General features: G+C 47.3%; 1 protein-coding gene across 1 annotated transcript; it reads left to right on the top strand.

Moving 5' to 3' along the window:
• Positions 1-634: 634 nt before the first annotated feature.
• On the top strand, positions 635-11,621 carry LOC132584556 (coenzyme Q-binding protein COQ10 homolog B, mitochondrial-like). The gene is made up of 5 exons (XM_060256461.1): positions 635-732; positions 3,647-3,766; positions 4,466-4,658; positions 9,397-9,498; positions 11,115-11,621. The coding sequence occupies exons 1-5, from the start codon at positions 635-637 to the stop codon at positions 11,271-11,273; spliced, it is 672 nt and encodes a 223-aa protein (XP_060112444.1). The 3' UTR covers positions 11,274-11,621.
• The last annotated feature ends 9,637 nt before the right edge of the window (positions 11,622-21,258 follow it).

Below are 21,258 nucleotides of genomic sequence, written 5' to 3'. Positions count from 1 at the left end.
AAAAAGGTGCCCCCATCCTCCTTTATTTCCAATGAAGGGAAGGCATTTTAAAGGACTGTGGTCGCTTTAAATGTGATGGCCAGGACTCCCTTCGGAGTTCAGCGGCAACCCTTTCACTGGGTGACCTTGGGCCGGCCAATCCAGTCTACCTAGCCAGGGTCGTTGTGAAACGGAACAGCGGGAAGTATACCACCCTGAACTCCTTGGGAGGATATCTGAAAAAAACAGAATCTCGAACCTAGCCAAGGCACTATTCTCCGACTGCGCTGAGCATTTCCTCTTCCCAAAGAGAGTTTTGGAGAGTCGCCCTCTTGGCTGCGGCAGAACCGATTCGAGGGGAATCCCATCTCCTCCTACCGCACCACTGCGAGCCGCCGCAAGAAAGGCCTCTCCAGCAAGGGGAGGGAGCCATCCAGCCTCTTCAAGGAAGCCCCGGCTCAGCCCCGCGACCTGGATCTCGGCCAGTTCCCCGTTCTGCTCTTACGCAGCACCTGCCCGATGAGTTCCGGGAAATTCCTGCGGGGGGGGGAGGGCCGGCCTTTTGGCGCACACCCCCAGTGACGTCGCTTTCGGGACCAGATTAAGCCATTTCCGCGCCTCCTCCAACCCATTCACTGGCCGCTCTTCTTCGACGATGGCTGCAAGTCTCTGCGCCAGGCGAAGCGCCGCCGCCGCCCTTCGGGAGCTGCTGGAGACCGGCTCCTCGCGCCCACGTGGGGGAAAGGGGGCCAGGTAAGAAGGCGGCAGCCTCGGGAGGAGAGAAGGGGGGTAATCTGTAAGCCGCCCTGAGCCCGCTTGCGGGATAGGGCGGGTTATAAATTGAAAATTAAATCAAAATTAAATTCCGGGTCGGTGCAATGTGGCAGGGGGAGAGCAGGCTTATTCCTAGGAGTTTCTGCTTCTCTCCACCTTGATCTTGTATCCCCACCAGGTGAGGCTCAGAGCGCGCCGGATTAGCGCCTGGCGGAAGCTCAGAGTTCTACTACGGCGTGTTGTGCTAGTTCCCTCCCAGAGAAGGACACAGGGTTGCCAACCTTATCCCGGCGAGGACTAGAGATCTCCCGGAATTGCAATTTATCTCCAGGCTACATATGTCTCGTGGTTATTTATTTCAAACATTTTTTTCAATTTTTCCCCCTGGAGAAAATGTCTGATTTGGAAGGTGGAGTGCATGGGCATTGTACCCTCTGAGACCCCTCCTTTCTCGCAGCCCCTCTCCCAGGTTCCACCTTCAAACCTCCAGGTATTTCTGTACTCCCATTTGGTACCCCTAATGACTTAAAACAATCCCCAGGTAATATCAGTGGTACAAATCAAGGGCTGTGATTGCCAACTCTCCCCTCTCCTTTTAAACATTTCCCGTTAATTTAGGCCAGGCACCAAATGTGAAGCAACCATTTGAAATTCCCATCGGTTCCGATATTACGAATGAGTTACAGATTTGTGCACATCTGGCTTGAGACTGAGCCGTCTGGATGCCTGTTGGCATCATGACTGAGTAGCCCCCCCTGGAAAGGCTGTTTTTGGAGGTTACCAATTCATAGGATTGCCACAAGTGGAAGCGAGTTGAGGGCATTTAACGCTCCCCACCTCCCCCCCCCCCCCCAAGTTGGGCTGCCAGGTCCCCCTTGGCCAATGGTGGGGATGCCGCTGCATAGTTCTGCCACTGAAATCAACAGGATTCACAAGCCCCAGTTCAGCCCTTGAATGTGGAAGGGGATTTGCACTTGCAAGCTGGCCTCTATGGGGTCCCATATTTGCCTTTATTTTGCATGAATGTATTAGTCCTTTTGTACATTGTTGACCAATTAAGATCGGAGAGCCAGTTTGGTGTAGTGGTTAAGTGTGCGGACTCTTAACTGGGAGAACCGGGTTTGATTCCCCACTCCTCCACTTTCACCTGCTAGCATGGCCTTGGGTCAGCCATAGCTCTGGCAGAGGTTGTCCTTGAAAGGGCAGCTGCTGTGAGAGCCCTCTCCAGCCCCACCCACCTCACAGGGTGTCTGTTGTGGGGGAGGAAGGTAAAGGAGATTGTGAGCCGCTCTGAGACTCTTCGAAGTGGAGGGCGGGATATAAATCCAATATGTTCTTCTTCTTCTTCTAAGATGGGTGGAACTTAGGTCAACACAAGTAAGCATCGCTGCTGTTGGGCTGACCATAGAACAGGAGCCCACTGGCCTCTTGAAACCTAACAAAATTTATTCCATCATAAACTTTCCTAAGTCATGGCCGTGTCATCTAGTGCCTAGGAATATAAATCTCTGGACATATGTAATAAGTAGGTTACCAGTTCCAGATTGGGAAAGCGCTGGACATTTTGAAGGTGGGGCCTGAGGAGGATTTGGGGAAGGACATTAGTGAGGTATAATGTCATAGAGTCCACCTTCCCAAGCAGCCATTTTCTCCAAGTGAGCTGACCTCTGTCACATGGAGATCAGTTGTAATTCCAGGAGATTGCCAGCCACCACCTGGAGGTTGGCAACCCTAGTTATTAGGGGAAAGGGAAATGTCCCAAAGAGCAGCCAGGTCAGAAGGAAATCCAATCAAAACAGGAATCTGTTCACTCAGGGAGGGTGTGAGACCCTCATTGTTAGGCAAACTAGAAAATGAGATAAGCAGGAGCAATGAGATGTTAACATTTGAATAGGTTGGGATAAATGAGATAATTGCACCTATCAGGAGCTAAAATAGGATAACTTCCTGTTAAATCCTGGCTGAGCAAGAATCAACAGCAGGTCACATGGAGATAGATCAAGATGGGGAGCCCTGTTAGTCCGCCTGTAGCAGTAGCAGAGAGCAAGAGTCCTGTAGTCCCTTCAAGACTAACAACATTTGTGTTGGGGAATCAGGATGAGAAGAGAAGGAGCATTTAGACCAGGGGTGGCCAAACTGTGGCTCTGGAGTCACACGTGGCTCTCCAAGCCCCCTCCATCCTGTTCTCCAGCCTACAGAATGCATTTACAATTAAAGTTGCTTTATTTCCACCTCTTCCTCCTCCCCATCATCTCTTTTCCTCCCTCCCTGCCTTGTGACTCTCTAACTTCTGGCATTCATGTCTTGCACCTCTCAAGCAATGTTCCCTCTAAGCTGCAGAGTCTTGTGAGCAAAAATATGTGTTCCTGCTCAAAAAAACCCCTGGGGATGACCATGTACTTTCTTCGGTCCTCTGGTTAGAGATTGTGAACTGAGCTCACAGCCTCCCCTTTGTGCCTTTCTAGTGAGATGTCTTTTGTTTCTTGCTCTGTGGTACCACCAGGGGTCATTTCAGTTACTTTCTCCTGTGTGGCCACAGTGGCATGATGATTTCCATCCGTCTGCTTTATATGTTTTGGTTATTTCCCCATTTTTTGTGTGTGTGTGTGTGGGGGAAATGCCAAAAAGTTTGTCAAATCTTAGTTCAGCAAAATTCTCTCAGGGGGTTTGGAGCCCAGAAGCAAGTTTTTTTGGGGGGACGGGGGTAAGAAAGAAAGAACACAATAATATGTAGAGGTTCTAGAATAGTCTTGCTCCTGTACAGCTGCTTGCCAATGAAGCAGGGATTCCCTCCCCTACACCTCTCTCTGTATTTAATATTTCTTGGGATGTGTCAGCCTCTGTGAGGAGAAAGACCAAAGGCAGCTACAGTTTGGAATACTCGAACCCAGAGCCGATGGGACTTTCTTCGATATTCCATGGCGCTTGGCCTGCACCAAACATTCTTGAACCTGGCGGCCCCTCTGTTTGGTGCAGGCAAGCGCATGGAATATGAAGAAGTCCATCGGCTTGGGTTGAGTATTCCAAACTGTAGTGCCTTTGGTTTTCTCCTCACAGAGGTGACAATCCCAAGAAATATTAAATACAGAGAGCAGGTGTGGGGAGGGAATCCCTGCTTATGGAAAGCTAGCTGATAAGGGCAAAGACTATTCTAGAACCTCTTTGACACCTAGGTCTCTACATGAGAACGATTTTTTTCAAAAATTGAGAAAACATTCCACTGTTGCAGGGCTTTTATTGTAGGGAAAAAACAGCAGGAACTCATTTGCATATCAGGCCACTCCCCCAATGTCACCATTGTTTCACACAGGGTTTTTTGTGTGTAGAAAAAGCTCAACAGGAACTCATTTGTGTATTAGGCCACACACCCCTGACACCAAACCAGCTGGAACTGCATTCCAGTGCGTTCCTGCTCAAAAAATGCACTGTTCTACTGTCACTTGGGCCAGCCATGGTGTAAACACCACAACAAGAACTAAGCCAATGTCTGGTTCACATTTGATGTGCTCAGAAGCACTCTTGTTATCATGTTTTCCAGAAATGGGCTCTGGGCTGAGCATTGTCTCAAACTCAGCACTGTCCCAGAAATGCTTGAAGGCCTTAGGGGGACAGCTGCATTCCTAGAATGGTCATCCTTGCTGTTGATCACAAAGTATTGTGCTTTGCGCTTCCCTTCCTCACATTGGGCGTCCTTGCTCTTTTTCCCTTGTAGGTACTCCATCGACCAGATGTATGATGTTGTGGCCGACATAGCCAGCTATCGGTTGTTTGTCCCCTGGTGCACTGGCTCCCGTGTCCTCTCCTGTCACAATGGCTTCTCACGAGCAGAACTGGAAGTGGGGTTCTCTCCTGTGGTAGAGCGTTACATCTCTGAGATCTCTTTGGTGCCACATCGGCAGATCCGGGTAAGAGGCAGTAAGGGGGTGTGCTTATTTTAGAAGAAGATTATGTTGGATTTATACCCCACCCTTTACTCTGAATCTCAGAGTCTCAGAGCAGTTTATAATCTCCTTTACCTTCCTCCCCACAACACACCCTGTGAGGTGGGTGGGGTTGAGAGAGCTCTCACAGAAGCCGCCCTTTCAAGGACAACTCTGCCAGAGCTATGGCTGACTCAAGGCCATTCCAGCAGCTGTAAATGGAGGAATGGGGAATCAAACCCAGCTCTCCCAGAATAGAGTTAATGCGCTTAACCACTACACCAAACTGGCTGATTTGGAGATATAACCTGGTGATCTTCCAGGGAAGATGCTGTATACTAGAAGCCAATTTTTAATAAAGGAGACAGGGAGCTTAAAACTTCCATAGGAGTCCTGCTCTCTGCTCTGGGAGATCTGTCCTGAAACTCCAGAAGCTCATGAGCAAGCAGTGGCTAGACAGCAGCACAATGGAGTCAAGGCATCTCAGTGGCGCCGCTATATTGGTTTAACCAGGGCTTTTTTCCTAGAAAAAGCCCAGCATGAACTCATTTGCATATTAGGCCACACCCCCTGACATCACCATTGTTTCATAAAGGGCTTTTTTCTAGGAAAAGCCCAGCATGAATTATTTCCATATTAGACCACAACCCCTGAAGCCAAGCCAGCCGGAACTGCATTCCTGTGCATTCCTGCTCAGAAAAAGCCCCTGGGTTTAACACTATAGTGTTCAACTTAGAACATTTAAAAAAAAGTCTGAGGAAGATTGTGTGGGGAAAAGGGCAGGGAAAAGCACCAGTGTAGGAAGCACTGTGGACATTTTAAGCAGCGATTCAGAAGCACAACGAAGGGGCAGAAAATGGGGAAAGCAGTTTCCCTCAAAAGTGGGTCAACAACGCTTAAATAAATTCTGCTAGCAGACAGTTACTAAAACGAGTCTGTCTGAAATGACAGGGAAAAATCCATCAGCAGTCAGTTATGAAAACGGAAAACCAAGGCAATTTGAAAAGGGCCTGTATCTGTGGGAGGTCTGCATGTTCTGGTTCCTAGAGAGGCCTGTTCCTTTCTCACTCCACACTGAAATATGCTTCACTGACATGTCTTCTCCCAATGAAATATGGGAATTGCACACTTGGGGGAGTGTTGAGATTTCTTAGCCCCTCACACAACTATGTCTCATAGGTTTCCTTGGGAGTCTATGACTTGAGGGTTCAAGTAACTGATTTAAGTGTGTATTGTGGTTATGCGCATAATCTGGACTGACTTGTTGGTAGAAATTCAAGAAATGCCTATAAATCTTCAGGCGGAAAGCAGTTAAACTATCATGGCTTCTCCCTAGAGGATTCTGGGAACTGAGAGTGCAGTCTTTTCTCTGATAGCCCTGTCAAAGGATGATCATTCCCAGGGTTTCTTGATATGGAGCAATTACTGCAAAACCAGTTTGAAACTGGTTTCAGTTTATAACTTAAGAGAGTCCTCTCAGCTGATCACTTGGAGATTGCTACTCTGTGAGTCACTTCCCCTCTGTCACACAAGCAGTTTTTCCCCACATGTAAAGCACTACCATCATGGGAGAAATGCATTTCATAATTTCTTCAGGAGGGGGGCGGGGGAAGCTCCTGTATTACAATAACCTTTTGGCAGTGGATGTTTAAAACTTCAAAGTCTATGAGGCCAGAGTAAAAGCTTTTTTCCCTGCCACATCGAGATTGTCCAAGTCATTTGGCAATCCTTATCAACTGGTTTATGATGTTGAAATAGCAAGCGTGAAGGCTTTGAAACTTAACAGCCCATTTTTAAACTGGGTTCTGGCATTCCTAAATGCTCTGGTAGGATCAGGAATTCACTGTGTCTCAGTGCTGCGGTTGCCCAACATATCACAGCCTTTCTCTGTCCAAATCGTGGCCCCTTCTTACATGCCCAAGGAAATGCTGATCACCGCTTTGAGGTCATGCAGCAATTTTGTCTCCAGGCCAGTTTGGCCCAGGATCCTGGAGAATTTTTTTCTTTCTCTCTCTCTCTCTCTCTTTTTGCCATCTTCTGGGCTTGGAGCAAGGGTCCCTGGGGGAGGTGTGGGGGAAATTTCTGCATTGTGCAGAGGCTGGACTAGATGACCCTGGAGGTCCCTTCCAACTCTATGATTCTATGTTTTTGACACTGGCTTCAAGTTTAATGTAAATAAAATGAAATTACTTTCTATTTGTGCCCCTCTATTGTATAAGGATTTTCCTTATTTACTTCATTCATCCTCTATCTTTCTCCCCAGTGGGAACCCAAAGCAGCTTTCATTGCTCTCCTCTATTTTATCCTCACAACGATCCTGTGAGGTAGGTTAGGCTGAGAGTATGCAACTGGCCCCAGGTCAACCAGCCAGCTTTCACGGCATAAGTGGGGATTCTAACCTGGATCTCCCAAATACTAGTCTGATCCTCATAACCACTATATCACCCTGATGTATGTATTTTATTATTTCTACCCTGCTTTTCTCCTCAGTGGAGACCCCCAAAGAAGTTTACAACATTGTTCTCCTCTCTTTAATCCTCACAGGAGGAACAATCCTGGGATGGGATTTTAGGCTGAGACAGGTTGAGTGGTTCAAGGTCACAGTGAGTGAGAATCCATGAAGGAATGAGGATTCAACCCAGGGCTTCCCAGACCCTAGTCTGACGCTCTAGCTGCTACAGTTTGTTGTAGTGTTTAAGTGCACAGACTCTAATCTGGGAGAACCGGGTTTGATTGCCGACTCTTCCACATGTACCTGTTGGGTGACCTTGGGTCAGTCATAACTCTGTCAGAGCGGTTCTCTCAAGAGCACTTTCTGTCAGAGGTCTTTCAGCCCCACCTATCTCGCAGGGTGTCTGTTGTGGGGAGGGGAAGGGAAAGGAGATTGTAAGCCTCTCTGAGACTCCAAGTGAAGGGCAGAGTAGAAATCCAGTCTCTCCTTCCTCTTCTCTTCTGCACTATTCGAGCCATTTTGGTGTAGCAGTTAAGTGTGCGGACTCTTATCTGGGAGAACCGGGTTTGATTCCCCACTCCTCCACTTGCACCAGGAATGTTTTAATCATTGATTGGTTTTAATGTGAATTTAATATGAATTTGTTGTTTTATTATTGTGTTGTTCACCTTAAATGTTGTTAGCCGCCCTGAGCCTGCTTCGGCGGGGGAGGGCGGGATACAAATAAAATTTTACATTACATTACACCTGCTGGAATGGCCTTGGGTTAGCCCTAGCTCTGGGAGAGGTTGTCCTTAAAAGGGTAGCTGCTGTGAGAGCCCTCTCAGCCCCACCCACCTCACAGGGTGTCTGTTGTAGGGGAGGAAGGTAAAGGAGATTGTGACCACTCTGAGATTCGGAGTGGAGAGCGGGATATAAATCCAATATCCAATACATTATGCTTGGATGTGTAATGATGCTTTACCTTTCCTGTACCTTTTGGGTCTTTCTGGACATTGGATGTCTGTGTTTTTTCTTCAGCTAAACATATCCCAGTGTTTTAGATTTAAACAAAAGTACTCTGAATGTATATTCAGGTAGCTGTGTCGGTCTGAAGCAGCAGAACGAAGTTTTGAGTCCAGTGGGGCACCATTACGACCAGCAAAGTTTTATTCTGGGTATGAGCTTTTGTGTGCATGTACGCTTCTTCAGAAGTTTATCTGAAGGAGTGTGCATGCATGTGAAAGTTTATACCCAGAATTAAGCTTTGATGGTCTTAAAAGTGCCACTGGACTCAAACTTTGTTCTAAATCTGAATGGTTGAGATAAGGAAGTGCTATCTTGACAGAAACTGCTGTGTTGTTAAATGAGATTTGAGTCTCACCCTGTTTGATTAAGCCCAGCCCCCTATCGCCACACAAATCCCTTAGGCATTTGGTGTTTCTCCTGCCCTTCACTTCTTAAATGTGGCTTCACTGAAGCCAACAAAAGTTTGGTTAAAATCCTCAAATTTAATATATCTTGTGCTCAGTTACACAAAGAGAGGTGGGCCTGAAAACAGTACCTAATGCTTGAATGAGAAGAAAATGAAGGCAGAGAAAAGTCATGTTCCTTCCAGAGAATTCGCTGTCGTTCCTCCTTGCCTGGGTGGGTTGTGTGTGTGTGTTTGTGAATAGAAGATGGAAGAATCTTGCATCCGAGTAGGGTTGCCAAGTCCACTTCAAGAAATATCTGGGGACTTCGCGAGTGGAGCCAGGAGACTTTGAGCATGCAGCCAGTAGCAAAGTTGTGACAAGCATAACTGAACTTCAAAGGGAGTGCTGGCCATCACATTTAAAGGGACTGCACATCTTTTAAATGCCTTCCCGCCACTGGAAATAACGAAGGATAGGGACACTTTCTTTTGGGCTCATAGAATTGGACCGCTGGTCCAAATGTTTTGAAACTTGGAGGGTCTTTTGAAGAGAGGCACCAGATGCTATGCTGAAAATTAGGTATCTACCTCAAAAAACAGCCCCTCCTAGAGCCCCAAATACCCACAGATCAATTCATTGTACCCTGTGGAAAATGGTCTCCATAGGGAATAATGGAGTGCCCAGCAGACATTTCCCTCCCTCCCCCCCCTGCTTTCTGATGACCCTGAAGTGGGGGGATGGCCTCCAAACCCGGGGATCCTTTGCCCTCACCTGGGGATTGGCAACCTTACATCAGAAGCAGGTTGACCAAGCTCAGAGGGGATTGCTGTCTCTATTTGTTTTGATTTCAAAACGTTGGACCTTTCTTCTACCACAGGCCGTGAGTAAAGACGGGAGGTTATTTCAGCACTTGGAGACAGTGTGGCAGTTTGGGCCAGGATGTGCCGGTCATCCGGACACATGTACACTCAGTTTTTACGTGAGTACTCTTTGTGGGTCAGCTCCTGACGGGGGTGTGTCTCTCAGCCAAGGATCTCCCCAGCCAATAAAACGGGTGGTTTTGAAAGCTGCCAGCTTGCAAGTTGAGTTTCATCACTGGTCCAAAGTTCTGCTTTCAGCCGAAAGGCTGCTCTTACTGCCATTAATCAATTGCATAATTTTACGTTGGGACTGTTCATTCTTTGTCCCGAAGTGTTGGCTGGACCAGATGTACAGCAGTCAGCAAAACTGTCCATGCAAATCTGCTGTTTCATCTTCTGCACAGTCCCATATGGAGGTTGTGCAGGCCAGTTGCAGAATAAAAGTTTTTAGTCCCTAAGGAACCAAGGGGCATCCCCCCCAGAGGAACAGTTTTTCCCAGAATTGTCTGTGCAAATCTGCTGTACTGGCATACAGAATCCAGCTTTTGCATGGCTAGAAACATGCTCAGCCTTGTAGAGCTAGTAAATATAGCTCCTACAAGAGCTATGAATTCTGCACCACCCTCTTAACTTCATCCCTCCTGCCAGTGGGTCCCTAGATTCCTGCACTCTGTTTCCTGGCTCTATGACCTCTGTGGTGGAGAAGAGCTTGCAAGCCTGCCTATTTCCCCTTCCTTCCCCGCTTTACACATGGTGGAAATAACTGCCTACCTATGGTTTGCCTAGGGGAAAGTGGGGAGGGGGAAGGCTGAATTCGGCGCCCTGCCCTCCCGGCGCCCTAGGCAACTGCCTAGTTTGCCTAGTGGGCAAGCCGGCCCTGGTCAGAGCTGACTGAGGCCGCGATGCTACGCACACTTACTTGAGAGTAGGCCTGCATTAAGTTCTTCCTCGACCTCTGGGAGCCCACTTGCATTAGACTAGGAGTGTAAAACATCAGGCCCACGGAGGGGGGCCCTCCTCCTTCTCTCTTGCTTCCTTCTGCATCAGAGGTTGCTTTGCAAGGCTTGCTCAATCGCACGGGAGCTACAGAGCAAAACCTCTATTTTCTCCATTGGCTGAGGCTCCTCCCTTGGGGAGGGAGAGCGTGCTTTGCCAGGCTCTCTCAATCGCACAGCAGAGCTACTGAGCCAAGCCTCTCTTACTTCTAATGGCTGAGGCTTCTCCCCTCCCCTGGGAAGGGAAGGAAAGAGCGAATTATCCTTTGCCCAATTATCTGGATCCCATAGGAGAAATACAAAGAAAGCACCTTTAAGACCAACAAGTGCTAATGTTTTAATCATGTTTTAAGGTGGTTTTTTTTTTAGACTTTAATTGTGTTTGTCTGTAAAGTTTATATCTCTGCTATCTAATCTTAAATAGGTGCACATATGGTCCAGACTAACATGGCCCAGCCCAACGAGGTCTCATTTACATCCGATCTGGCCCTCATAACAAAAGAGTTTGACACCTCTGCATCAGAGGTATAATAACAATAATAATACATTTTATTTATATCCCGCCCTCCCCGCCGAGGCAGGCTCAGGGCGGCTAACAACATAGTCGATACAACAGATTATACAATGATTTAAACAATAGCTAATAATTATTAAACTTCTAAAAACAATAAAATTATGGTATGGGTATGGTAACCCACCCTGACGCTTCAACTCACCAGCTGCTTTCCTCTCCTCTTCAGGTTTCCTTTGAGTTCAAGTCGATTCTCCATTCGCAATTAGCCAACCTCTTTTTTGATGAGGTTGCCAAGCAGATGGTCTCAGCCTTCGAGCACCGAGCAGAGAAGCTGTACGGACCACAGGCTGCGGTCGGCCAGCACAAGACGGTTCATTGCAGGTGACCGATGAACTGATGTGCGGTGCATCTTGGTGCACTAACTAAGCGGTTCTCCTCTTCACCGACAGACCTGGATTCCTTCCCAGACGCCCCTCTATGGACATTGCTTTATTTATGCCTATTTAACTCACAACCCTCTAAATTATTTACTTGATTGTTTTATAGAGAATTTTGCTTGAGGATAATTTATTGGCTATTTAATTCTGTGTTTCCTCTGGCAATGACAGAGGATGGCAAATCGGTGACCTTTTTATTACGTTGAATAAAATTTATTTTTTTTTCCCCCCAGGATATTTTTTAAAGGCACAGTATTTTATGTCAAACATCAATAAAGCTTGAATTCTTTTTCCTAGTTCTTGTTGCTCGTTTTGGAGAGAACTTTGCATTGCAATCTGTTGGGGGAAGTCTCCTGTTGGATAAGTAGGGATGCCAGCTCTGGTCTGGGAAATACCTGGAGATTTTGGAGGTAGAGCCCAAAGAGGGTGGTGTTTGGGGAGAGGAAGGGGTACGGTGCCATAGAGTAGCCCACTCTCCAAAGCAGCCATTTTCTCTAGGCGAACTGAACTTGGTTGTCTGGAGATCAATTATAATAGCAGGAAATGTCCAGGTACCATGTGGAGATTGGCAAACCTATGGATAAGAGCAATAGGAATACTATAGGAGCATTTATTAGAATATTCTGGCCTTCCCTTGGTGCCTGTTCGGTGGCCGGAGAAATATTTTTGTTTCTTTCCTCGAACTGAACTTTGTTCTGAGATGGTCATTCAAACTGCCTTGCTAAACACTAGTTTCCGAGGGCCCTTCAGTTCAAGGATATGCAAAGACGTGGGACTTTTGTTTCATTTCCGAGCCTCAGAACAGAAAAAATATGTTGGGACTGACCAGGAAACTGAGTCATTGGGCAGAAATTCAGCTATTGTGAGGACAGGAAAAAGTGTTTTTGCTTTTTCCTTTCTTCTTCTACAGCCCCTGTCGTCTTTGACCATCTGGAACATAAACACACCATTGCCTTGGCGAGACTGTAACTACTGAGTGAACAAAAGTCTTGCATTACCTCCAAAGCCTAGCGTCCTTAGCTATACAAAATGCTTTTAAAATACTAGTGTGAATCCTATCTCTATCCTACCAGTTCACAGACCAAAGTATTATATTTATACTGCACCTCACTTTTGGGCTGTGTGAAGCCTTTCTCCAAATTAAGTGGCTCTTCCATTGGAAAAAGGAACCATTTAAGTTGCAGGAAAGTTCCTGGGATGATTGGATCCACCCCACTTGAGAAATATAGTAAAGATAAAAGTAGTCCCCTGTGCAAGCACCAGTCGTTTCCCACTCTAGGCTGATATTGCATCATGACATTTTCATGGCAGACTTTTTACAGGGTTTTTTGCCATTGCCTTCCCCAGTCATCTACACTTTCCCCCCAGCAAGCCGGGTACTCATTTTACTGACCTCAGAAGGATGGAAGCCTGAGTCAACCTTGAGCTGGCTACCTGAACCCAGCTGCTGCCGGGAACAAACGTGAGCAGAGAGCTTGGTCTGCAGTACTGCAGCTTTGCCATTCTGCGCCATGGGGCAATATACATGGCTATAATTTCTGGTGCTCTGACCTGGAATGCCCCAAGCTAGCCCAATTTTGGAAGCTAAGCAGGATGGGCCCCCCGTCAGTATTTGAATGGGAGTGAATCCAGGGTTGCTATGCAGTGGCAGGTAATGGCAAACCACCTTTGAACGTCTCTTGCCTTCAAAACCCTACGGGGTCACCATAAGTCAGCAGGGACTTTCCACCACCGTCATAATTTCTGGTAGGAGAACTTTATTACCTTGCTCTTCTTGCACGGACTTTGGTATTCTTACAGCCTGTGAACATTTTGGTCAGAAGTATAGTGCCGGAAGTAGAACATCCTATAGCTGCACGCACTCTCAAGAAAAATCAGTTGTCTGAAATTCACATACAAGTCCAAATTACAATAGTTAAAAATATATGGATTTTTATTGTATTGCTTTTATACCCCACCCTCCCTGCCGAAGCAGGCTCAGGGCGGCTCACAGGCCAATAGCAATATAAAAACATACAACATTATAATACAAAATAAATCCATAAAACGTACATAATAGGTGCTGTTACATTTATACAAGGTAACTAGGCAGTGCCACAGTTCACATCCAGTGGTCTAGGCAATGTTATATGCAAATTGTTCCCTCAGTATAACCTTTTGGAGAAGGTAATCTTCCTTTCATGTAAAGGAATGACTTATATGACCCATGTGGGTTGATACTATTTCCCTGGGGCCGCCATGATCTCTTCCCCACATGACCTCCATGCATGTGTGCTCTCTTACTGAGCTCCACCCCTCTCCTGAGCTTCACCCCTCTTCTGAGCGCCACCATAACCTAAATTCTGCAATATAGAGACATGATACAAGATACACATTTCTATATTTTCTTTTTCTGTTCATACAGAAAGGCAGAAAGCCAGGGTATGAGAGCTTCACCACCGGCCATCTTGAACGCCATCTCTTTCCTTCCTGCCTTTTTTGAGATCTTGCCAGCTGTCATTGAGATACTTTAATTTTTTTTCCCCCTCAGTGCAGGGAATAGAAACTTGCTTTGAGAAATTCTCAGGTTGTTGAATCCTTGGATCAGTAATCTCCGTTCATGTGAGAGGAGAGTGAACCCATAATGGGGTGGGAAAACTGAGGCTCTTTGCATCTAGCCAGAAGCACTCTCTTTCCCTGCTTTTCTTTTGGTATTTGGGCTGGAATTGATCAGGAATGACATAAGGCAACTCTTCCCATAGTTCCTTACTGAGTCTTGGCACTGAGAAACAAAGATTCTGGGGCAGATAACTGAGCTTTCATTCCTACCCAAAGATCTGCCGTCACCTAGTGGTGTGTATGTGGACCCAAGGCTTATAGGTAACCCAGCCCAGCCTGTCTGTGGTAAGGAAATGGCTCTCTTTCCCCCATTTTAGAAGTCTGTTTTGTTAAACTGCGTTATTTCTGGCAAGGAAGTTCTCTTGTTCCTTATACCAGATGGCCTGTGCAAATTTGGTTCTCAAATCTAGGGTTGCCTTGTCTGACTCAGAAGATATCTGGGGACTTTGGGGGTGGAGCCAGGAGCAAGATTGTGACAAGCACAATGGAACTCCAAAGGGAGTTCTGGCCATCACATTTATAGGGACCATGTTCCTTTTAAATGCCTTCCCTCCGATGGAAATAATGGAGGATGAGGGCACGTTCTTTTGGGGCTCACAGAATTGGACCCACTTGTCCAATCTGTTTGAAACTTTGCAGGGGGGGGGGATAAGGAGAGGCACCAGGTGCTATACTAAAAATTTGGTGCCTCTGCCTCAAAATCAGCCTCCATCCAGAGCCCTAGATACCCATGGATTGATACTCCATTATACACTATGGAGACTAGTCTCCATAGGGTATAATGGTGAGCTCAGTGGACATTTCCCTCCCCACCCCACTTTCTGATAACCCTGAAGAAGGGGGAGAGCCTCCAAACCAGAGGATCCCCTGCCCCCAACTGAGGATTGGCGACCCTACTCAAACCTCAGCCCACAGCAGCCCCTCAAATGTCTTGACCAGTGTGTCAAAATGTCCCCTTCCAAACTGCCAGAGTTCAGTTTAGAGAAATTACAAAGCTTGAACTGGGGATCTACGGAAATAATAAGAGAGCCTCTGTCCATATACAGAGGGGAGTTTTTCCTTTACCCTGAGCAATATAGTCTTGGTATGGTGTCCGTGGGTGCCATGGTACCCACAAATCTTTCCTGGTACTCATCAAGTGCTTCAGAAAGTGGGCAAGGCTAGGTGGGGCTTTTGCCCACCAGAGCTTCTGACTTGGCTGTGCAGATAAAAAGGCATCTGTTAAACAGAGTTTATGCCTAAAAATGTTGAAGAGATACTATTAGAATTATTTATACACACACAAAATTTAGGATTATATATCCTTGCTTTCTGATGTTCTCATGTTTTTTCTGATGTGATTGGCTTTGCCACCCGCGGTAGCCATTTTATGATTGCCTCCACCTCTTGCTGCAACTATTTTGTGGTTGTACCCACTGCCCTGTGTCAGAATTCCAAAGGTGCCCACAGGCTCAAAAAGGTGGGAGATCCTTGCTCTAGGCCAAGAACTCCCAGACTAGAAGGTTGTGACATTGAGTAGGTTGGAGCCCCCATCTGTTTTCAGTCACAAAATGGTGCCTGTTACCATAAATGGCTGTCTCCAAAACAACCCAGCTCGTTCACATAGAGCACAGGGATGAGTCACTTCTTTGAGAGGTGCAGCACCAAGCATGACTTCCACTGCGGAAACAGGACATTGTCATAAGCAGGCCCAACAGCTAGTTGGCTGATGAGGCAGCTCAACTCATCCATTCTGACCCCTGTTCCTAGGCTTCCCAACCCTCCCGCCCTGGAGGGGGACCCCCGAATTTTCAGCCTCCTCCCCCGCTCTTAAAAAATCTGGGGGCAGGGGGAGAGAGAACATACCTGTAGGCATCATGTTGTTTTGCAGCTTGGGATCCATTTTTAAAATGTGTCCCTTTAAGGCTGCACAGGAAACAGGAATGGCCCCTCCCTTTCTTTTCCTGTGCAGCTTGCTTTCGTTTTCACAGCGAGCAAATTCTGCTGGAAGAAGACCAAGTACGGTAAGTATTTGTGTGTGTGTGTGAGAGAGAGGGAGGGGGCAGGGAGGGGGGATTCCCTGGTATGGAGGCCCCCCCCTTTAGAAAGCTTGGGGGGGGGAATGTCTACTAGGCACTCTATTATTCCCTATGGAGAACGATTCCCATAGAGAATAATAGAGAATTGATCCATGGGTATTGGGGGCTCTGGGGGGGCTATTTTTTGAGGTAGAGGCACCAGATTTTTAGTATAGCAGCTAGTGCCTCTCCCCAAAATACCCCCCAAGTTTCAAAAATATTGGACCAGGGGGTCCAATTCTATGAGCCCCAAAAGATGGTGCCCCTATCCTTAATTATTTCCTATGGAAGAAAGGCATTTAAAAAGGCGTGCTGTCCCTTTAAATGTGATGGCCAGAACTCCCTTGGAGTTCAATTATGCTTGTCACATTCTTGTTCCTGGCTCCACCCCCCAAAGTCTCCTGGCTCCGCCCCCAAAGTCCCCAGAATTTTCTTTAATTGGACTTGGCAACCCTACCTGTTCCACCAACAGGAGGCCTTTGTCCCAGGAACGTGAATGTTCTGGTTGTTTAAGTCAGCAATTGCTGATAAGTTCCATTACCTCACAGGCGCCAATGATGCTGGCCAGCTGCTGTTCCTTGCAGCGGCTTCACAACTTGGAGGTATCAAAAGCTAAAAAAGTTGTGGTTCTAGGTGGTGAAAGCCCCGTGGAGAAAGCATTATTGGGCCCTGCAAATCTCGTGCTTTGCAGAGATGCAAATTTACCCATGGGATCAGCATGGAGACATAGCGTGTCGGTTTTCAACACAGGAGAAAAAAGATGACTGTGGGACCATCTGATGAAGGTTTGTAAAATTATTATTTGAGAGTGGAGGAAGTTTATGAGAGTCCTTCTCTCCCACTCCCATAATTCTAGAGCAGTGGTCCCCAACCTTTCTGGGCCCATGGACCGGCCCCAGGTCTGGCCTGTCCACAGCAGCTCCAGGGCTGGCAGCGTGGGGGCACCATATTTAATCCCCGACCCCTCCTCCTCCACCCGCCCCCCCCGCGGCACCTCCCCCCCCCATATTCAGCTTTCAAAAAGGGGCTGGGGGGGTGCAGCGCAGGGGTCTGCCTCCAGCGGCAGAACCCCCTAGCGCTGGCCCTGCTCCCCCCGCGGCGCCTCCTCCTCCCTCAGTTCGTACAAGTGAAGACGGCGGTGAAGCGCTCCGCAGCTCTTTAAAGAAGAAGAATTGCAGATTTATATCCCGCCCTTCTCCCTGAATCAGACTCAGAGCGGCTTACAATCTCCTATGTCTTCTACCCCCATAACAGACACCCTGTGAGATGGGTGGGGCTGAGAGGGCTCTCACAGCAGCTGCCCTTTCAAGGACAGCTCCTGCGATAGCTATGGCTAACCCAAGGCCATTCCATGAGCTGCAAGTGGAGGAGTGGGGAATGAAACCCAGTTCTCCCGGATAAGAGTCCACACACTTAACCACTACACCAGACTGGCTCCCACTACACCAAACTGGCTCGACCCCTCCCCCTGTCGATCAGATGATCGATGGAAAAACCTGGGAAGGAAGTGGAAACGAGGCAAAAGGTAACGCAGTTTTTTCATTGATCATCTGATTGACAGGAGGAGGGGGACGGGGGAGGGCTCAGCCTTTAAAGAGCCACGGAGCACTTCACCGCTGCCTTCCCTGGGCTTTCACTTGTATCAACTGAGGGAGGAGGAGGCGCTGCGGGGTCGGGTGGGCGGCGAGGCTGTGTGTCGCTGCCGGGAGGCGGGGCAGCTGGGCTGTGCGGCTCAGTTGCCAACATGCCATGGACCGGTACCGGTCCGCGGCCCGGGGGTTGGGGACTCCTGTTCTAGAGAACTCAAAGTTGCAGGAGCTTCAGCACAGGAAAGAGAACATTTCTTACTACACAAGTAACTAAATTGGGCAATTCACTGCCAGCGGACGTAGTGTGGTTTGACTATTAGATTGGGAGACCCAGGTTCAAATGACTATAGATGGAGATTAGCCAGATTCATGGAGAAATCCAACAATGGCCATCACAACCATGGAGAACCTTCACAAGCCAGAGGCTGCAAGCCTTTGAATACCAGCACTGAAAGTCTGCATCAGGGAGGCCTCTTAGATGTGTTTGTTGGCCCTCCATGACAACTGGTTGGTTGGCAGCTGTGTGAAGCAGGATGCTGAACTAGCTGGACCACTGTTCTGAGCCAGTGCTAATGTTCTAAAGTTATGTCCTGCTATTTGGTTTATTTACAAAAATCATTGTTAGAACCAGGGCTTTTTATGAGCAGGAACACACAGGAATGCAGTTCCGGCTGGCTTGGTGGCAGTTCCGGGTGGCTTGGTGTCAGGGTGTGTGGTCTAATATGCAAATGAGTTCCTGCTGGTCCTTTTCTACCAAAAAAGCCTATGTGAGACCATGGTGATGTCAGGAAGTATGGCCTAATATGCAAATGAGTTCCTGCTGGACTTTTTCTACAAAAAAAGCCCTGGTTAGAACAAAGCCCATATGTCTATAGGCAACAGACAGACTTTGATATTTGGGTTGATCAGGGATGACAGAAGCCGATCTCTTCCCATAGTCCATTTCTGAGTCCTGGCATGGAGGAAAAAAGACTCTGGGGCAGATAACCTAGCTAATCATTCCTACCCAAAGATCTGCCATCACTCAATGGAGTGTTTGTTCGTTCGTTCGATTTTAATACGGTCAATGGCCAGCACAAATCAGAAAGAATTTACAAAGCTAAAATACTTACAAAATATTCAAACATTGCAGTATGAACAGTAGGAAATAAGGCTCAGAAGAGCACTTCAGGCATTTAGTCTCTTCCGTGATGAGAATCAGCTGGTAATTAATTACCAAAAAAACAAAAATCATGTCTTTTGGGAAGAGAACTAAAAAGAGGGTCTGGTTTATCAAGGGGCACAGGATTGAGCAAGTAGAGAGGTTTAAATATCTCGGAGTGGTATTACAGTCATCAGGTTCAAGGAATGCCCACCATGAGCATGCGACTGCAGTTGGCCAAAAATCAGCCCAGGCCATGTTAACATTTTTCCAAACTAGAGGAGGGCAATTTGTTCCCGCTATCAGGCTAAAACCCTTGCTCAGCTTTTATACGGAACAATATCAGGCCCATCAGCCTCTTGCTTTGCTCCCCTGGAATTAGTGCAGTCAAAGTTTACGAGGGCGCTTTTACGACTCCCCAGATGTGTTTCCAGCGCAAGCTTACGCTTGGAATCTGGCTTGATTAAAATCGAAGCCAAGGCAACCTTAGCCTGTATTAATTTTTGGCTTATGCTAAATTATTGCCCCCAAGGATTGTCATCATTAGTCCTTCAGGATGGCTTTCGATCTTCTTGGTTAACAGCAGCGGTCTACAATAAATTGATGAGCCTAGGTCTTTCCCCACACTCTCTCCTAAATATAGGCTTAGACCCGGCGAAAGCCATCACCAGACAGAGGGTGCTTGATACCCAATGGAGTGTATGTGGGCCAAAGGGTTACAGGTAACGTGGTCCAGCCTGTTCATGGGTAAAGAAATGGCTGATTTTTTTAAAACTTGCTGGTAGAGGTGTAACACCCAGAAGGTGTGTATTTGCTACCCAAATGTTCACGGGCTGTAAGAATACCAAAGTCCATGCAAGAAGAGCAAGGTAATAAAGTTCTCCTAACAGAAATTATGATGGTGGTGGAAAGTCCCTGCTGACTTATGGTGACCCCGTAGGGTTTTAAAGGCAAGAGACGTTCAAAGAAGAAGAAGAAGAAGATATTGGATTTATATCCCGCCCTCCACTCCGAAGAGTCTCAAAGCGGCTCACCATCTCCTTTACCTTCCTCCCCCACAACAGACACCCTGTGAGGTGGGTGGGGCTGGAGAGGGCTCTCACAGCAGCTGCCCTTTCAAGGACAACCTCTGCCAGAGCTATGGCTGACCCAAGGCCATCTCAGCAGGTGCAAGTGGAGGAGTGGGGAATCAAACCCGGTTCTCCCAGATTATTAGATGCTAATATATGTTACAGCAGCTGCTGTAAGAGCTCTATTAGCTCCACCTACCTCATAGGCTGTTTGTTGTGGGGGAGGAAGATAAAGGAGATTGTGAGCCGCTCTGAGACTCTATAAATCCAATGTCATCGTCGTCTTCTTCCGAGTGCGATGGAGAGTGCAGTGATGCATTATTTCATAACATGTGCTGATTTTAAAAAATCATTAGTAATCTTCCTGCATTGGTTGTACCGTTATCATTTTATTTCTGTCATCTTACAAGTTTGTGTAGTGTGGTGCTTGCGGGTGGAAGTGTTACAAATCTGTATTAGAAATTATTAGATGCTAATATACGTTAGGAGCCCTGTGGCACAGAGTGGTAAAGCTGCAGTACTGCAGTCGGAGCCCTCTGCTCATGATCTGAGTTCGATCCCCAGTGGAAGCTGGGTTTTCAGGTAGCCAGCTCGAGGTTGACTCAGCCTTCCATCCTTCCGAGGTTGGCAAAATGAGTCCCCAGCTTGCGGGGGGGGGGGGGGAAGTGTAGATGACTGGGGAAGGCAATGGCAAACCACCCCGTAAAAAGTCTGCCATGAAAATGTTGTGAAAGCAACGTCAGCCCACAGTCGAAAACTGGTGCTTGCACAGGAGACTACCTTTACCTTTAATATATGTTATTCTGATTGTGATGGAGAGTGCAGTGATGCATTATTTCATAACATTTACTGATTTAAAAAAATCTTTAGCAATCTTTCTGCATTGGTTGTATCTCTATCATTTTATTTCTATCATCTCACAAGTTTGTGTAGTGTGGCGGTTAGCAGGTCAGACTGCGTGAGGTTCGAATCCCCATCCGGTTTGGTGTAGAGACGGTTTGGTGTAGTGGTTAAGTGTGCGGACTCTTATCTGGGAGAACTGGGTTTGATTCCCCACTCCTTCACTTGCACCTGCTAGCATGGCCTTGGGTCAGCCATAGCTCTGGCAGAGGTTGTCCTTGAAAGGGCAGCTGCTGTGAGAGCCCTCTCCAGCCCCACCCACCTCACAGGGTGTCTGTTGTGGGGGAGGAAGGTAAAGGAGATTGTGAGCCGCTCTGAGACTCTTTGGAGTAGAGGGCGGGATATAAATCCAATATCTTCATCTATCTTCATCCGTCATGGAAGCGCTCTGGGCAATCTTGGTCCAGTTTCACTCACCCCAGCCTACCTAACAGGGTTGTTGTGTAAGCACATTTGGGTCCCTATTGGGGAGAAAAGCAAGGTCTTCTTTAGGTAGTCTAAAGAAAGGGGATTTTGGGATGATTAAGATGTTGGCTAATGCTGGTATTGGATACACACTGTGGCTTCTAGAATTTCCT

This window comes from Heteronotia binoei, chromosome 15 (genome assembly GCF_032191835.1).
Source record: "Heteronotia binoei isolate CCM8104 ecotype False Entrance Well chromosome 15, APGP_CSIRO_Hbin_v1, whole genome shotgun sequence".
NCBI classification, from domain to species: Eukaryota; Metazoa; Chordata; class Lepidosauria; order Squamata; family Gekkonidae; genus Heteronotia; species Heteronotia binoei.
The sequence above is the reverse complement of the archived record's forward strand: the minus strand, read 5'-3'. Positions and strand labels throughout refer to the sequence as shown.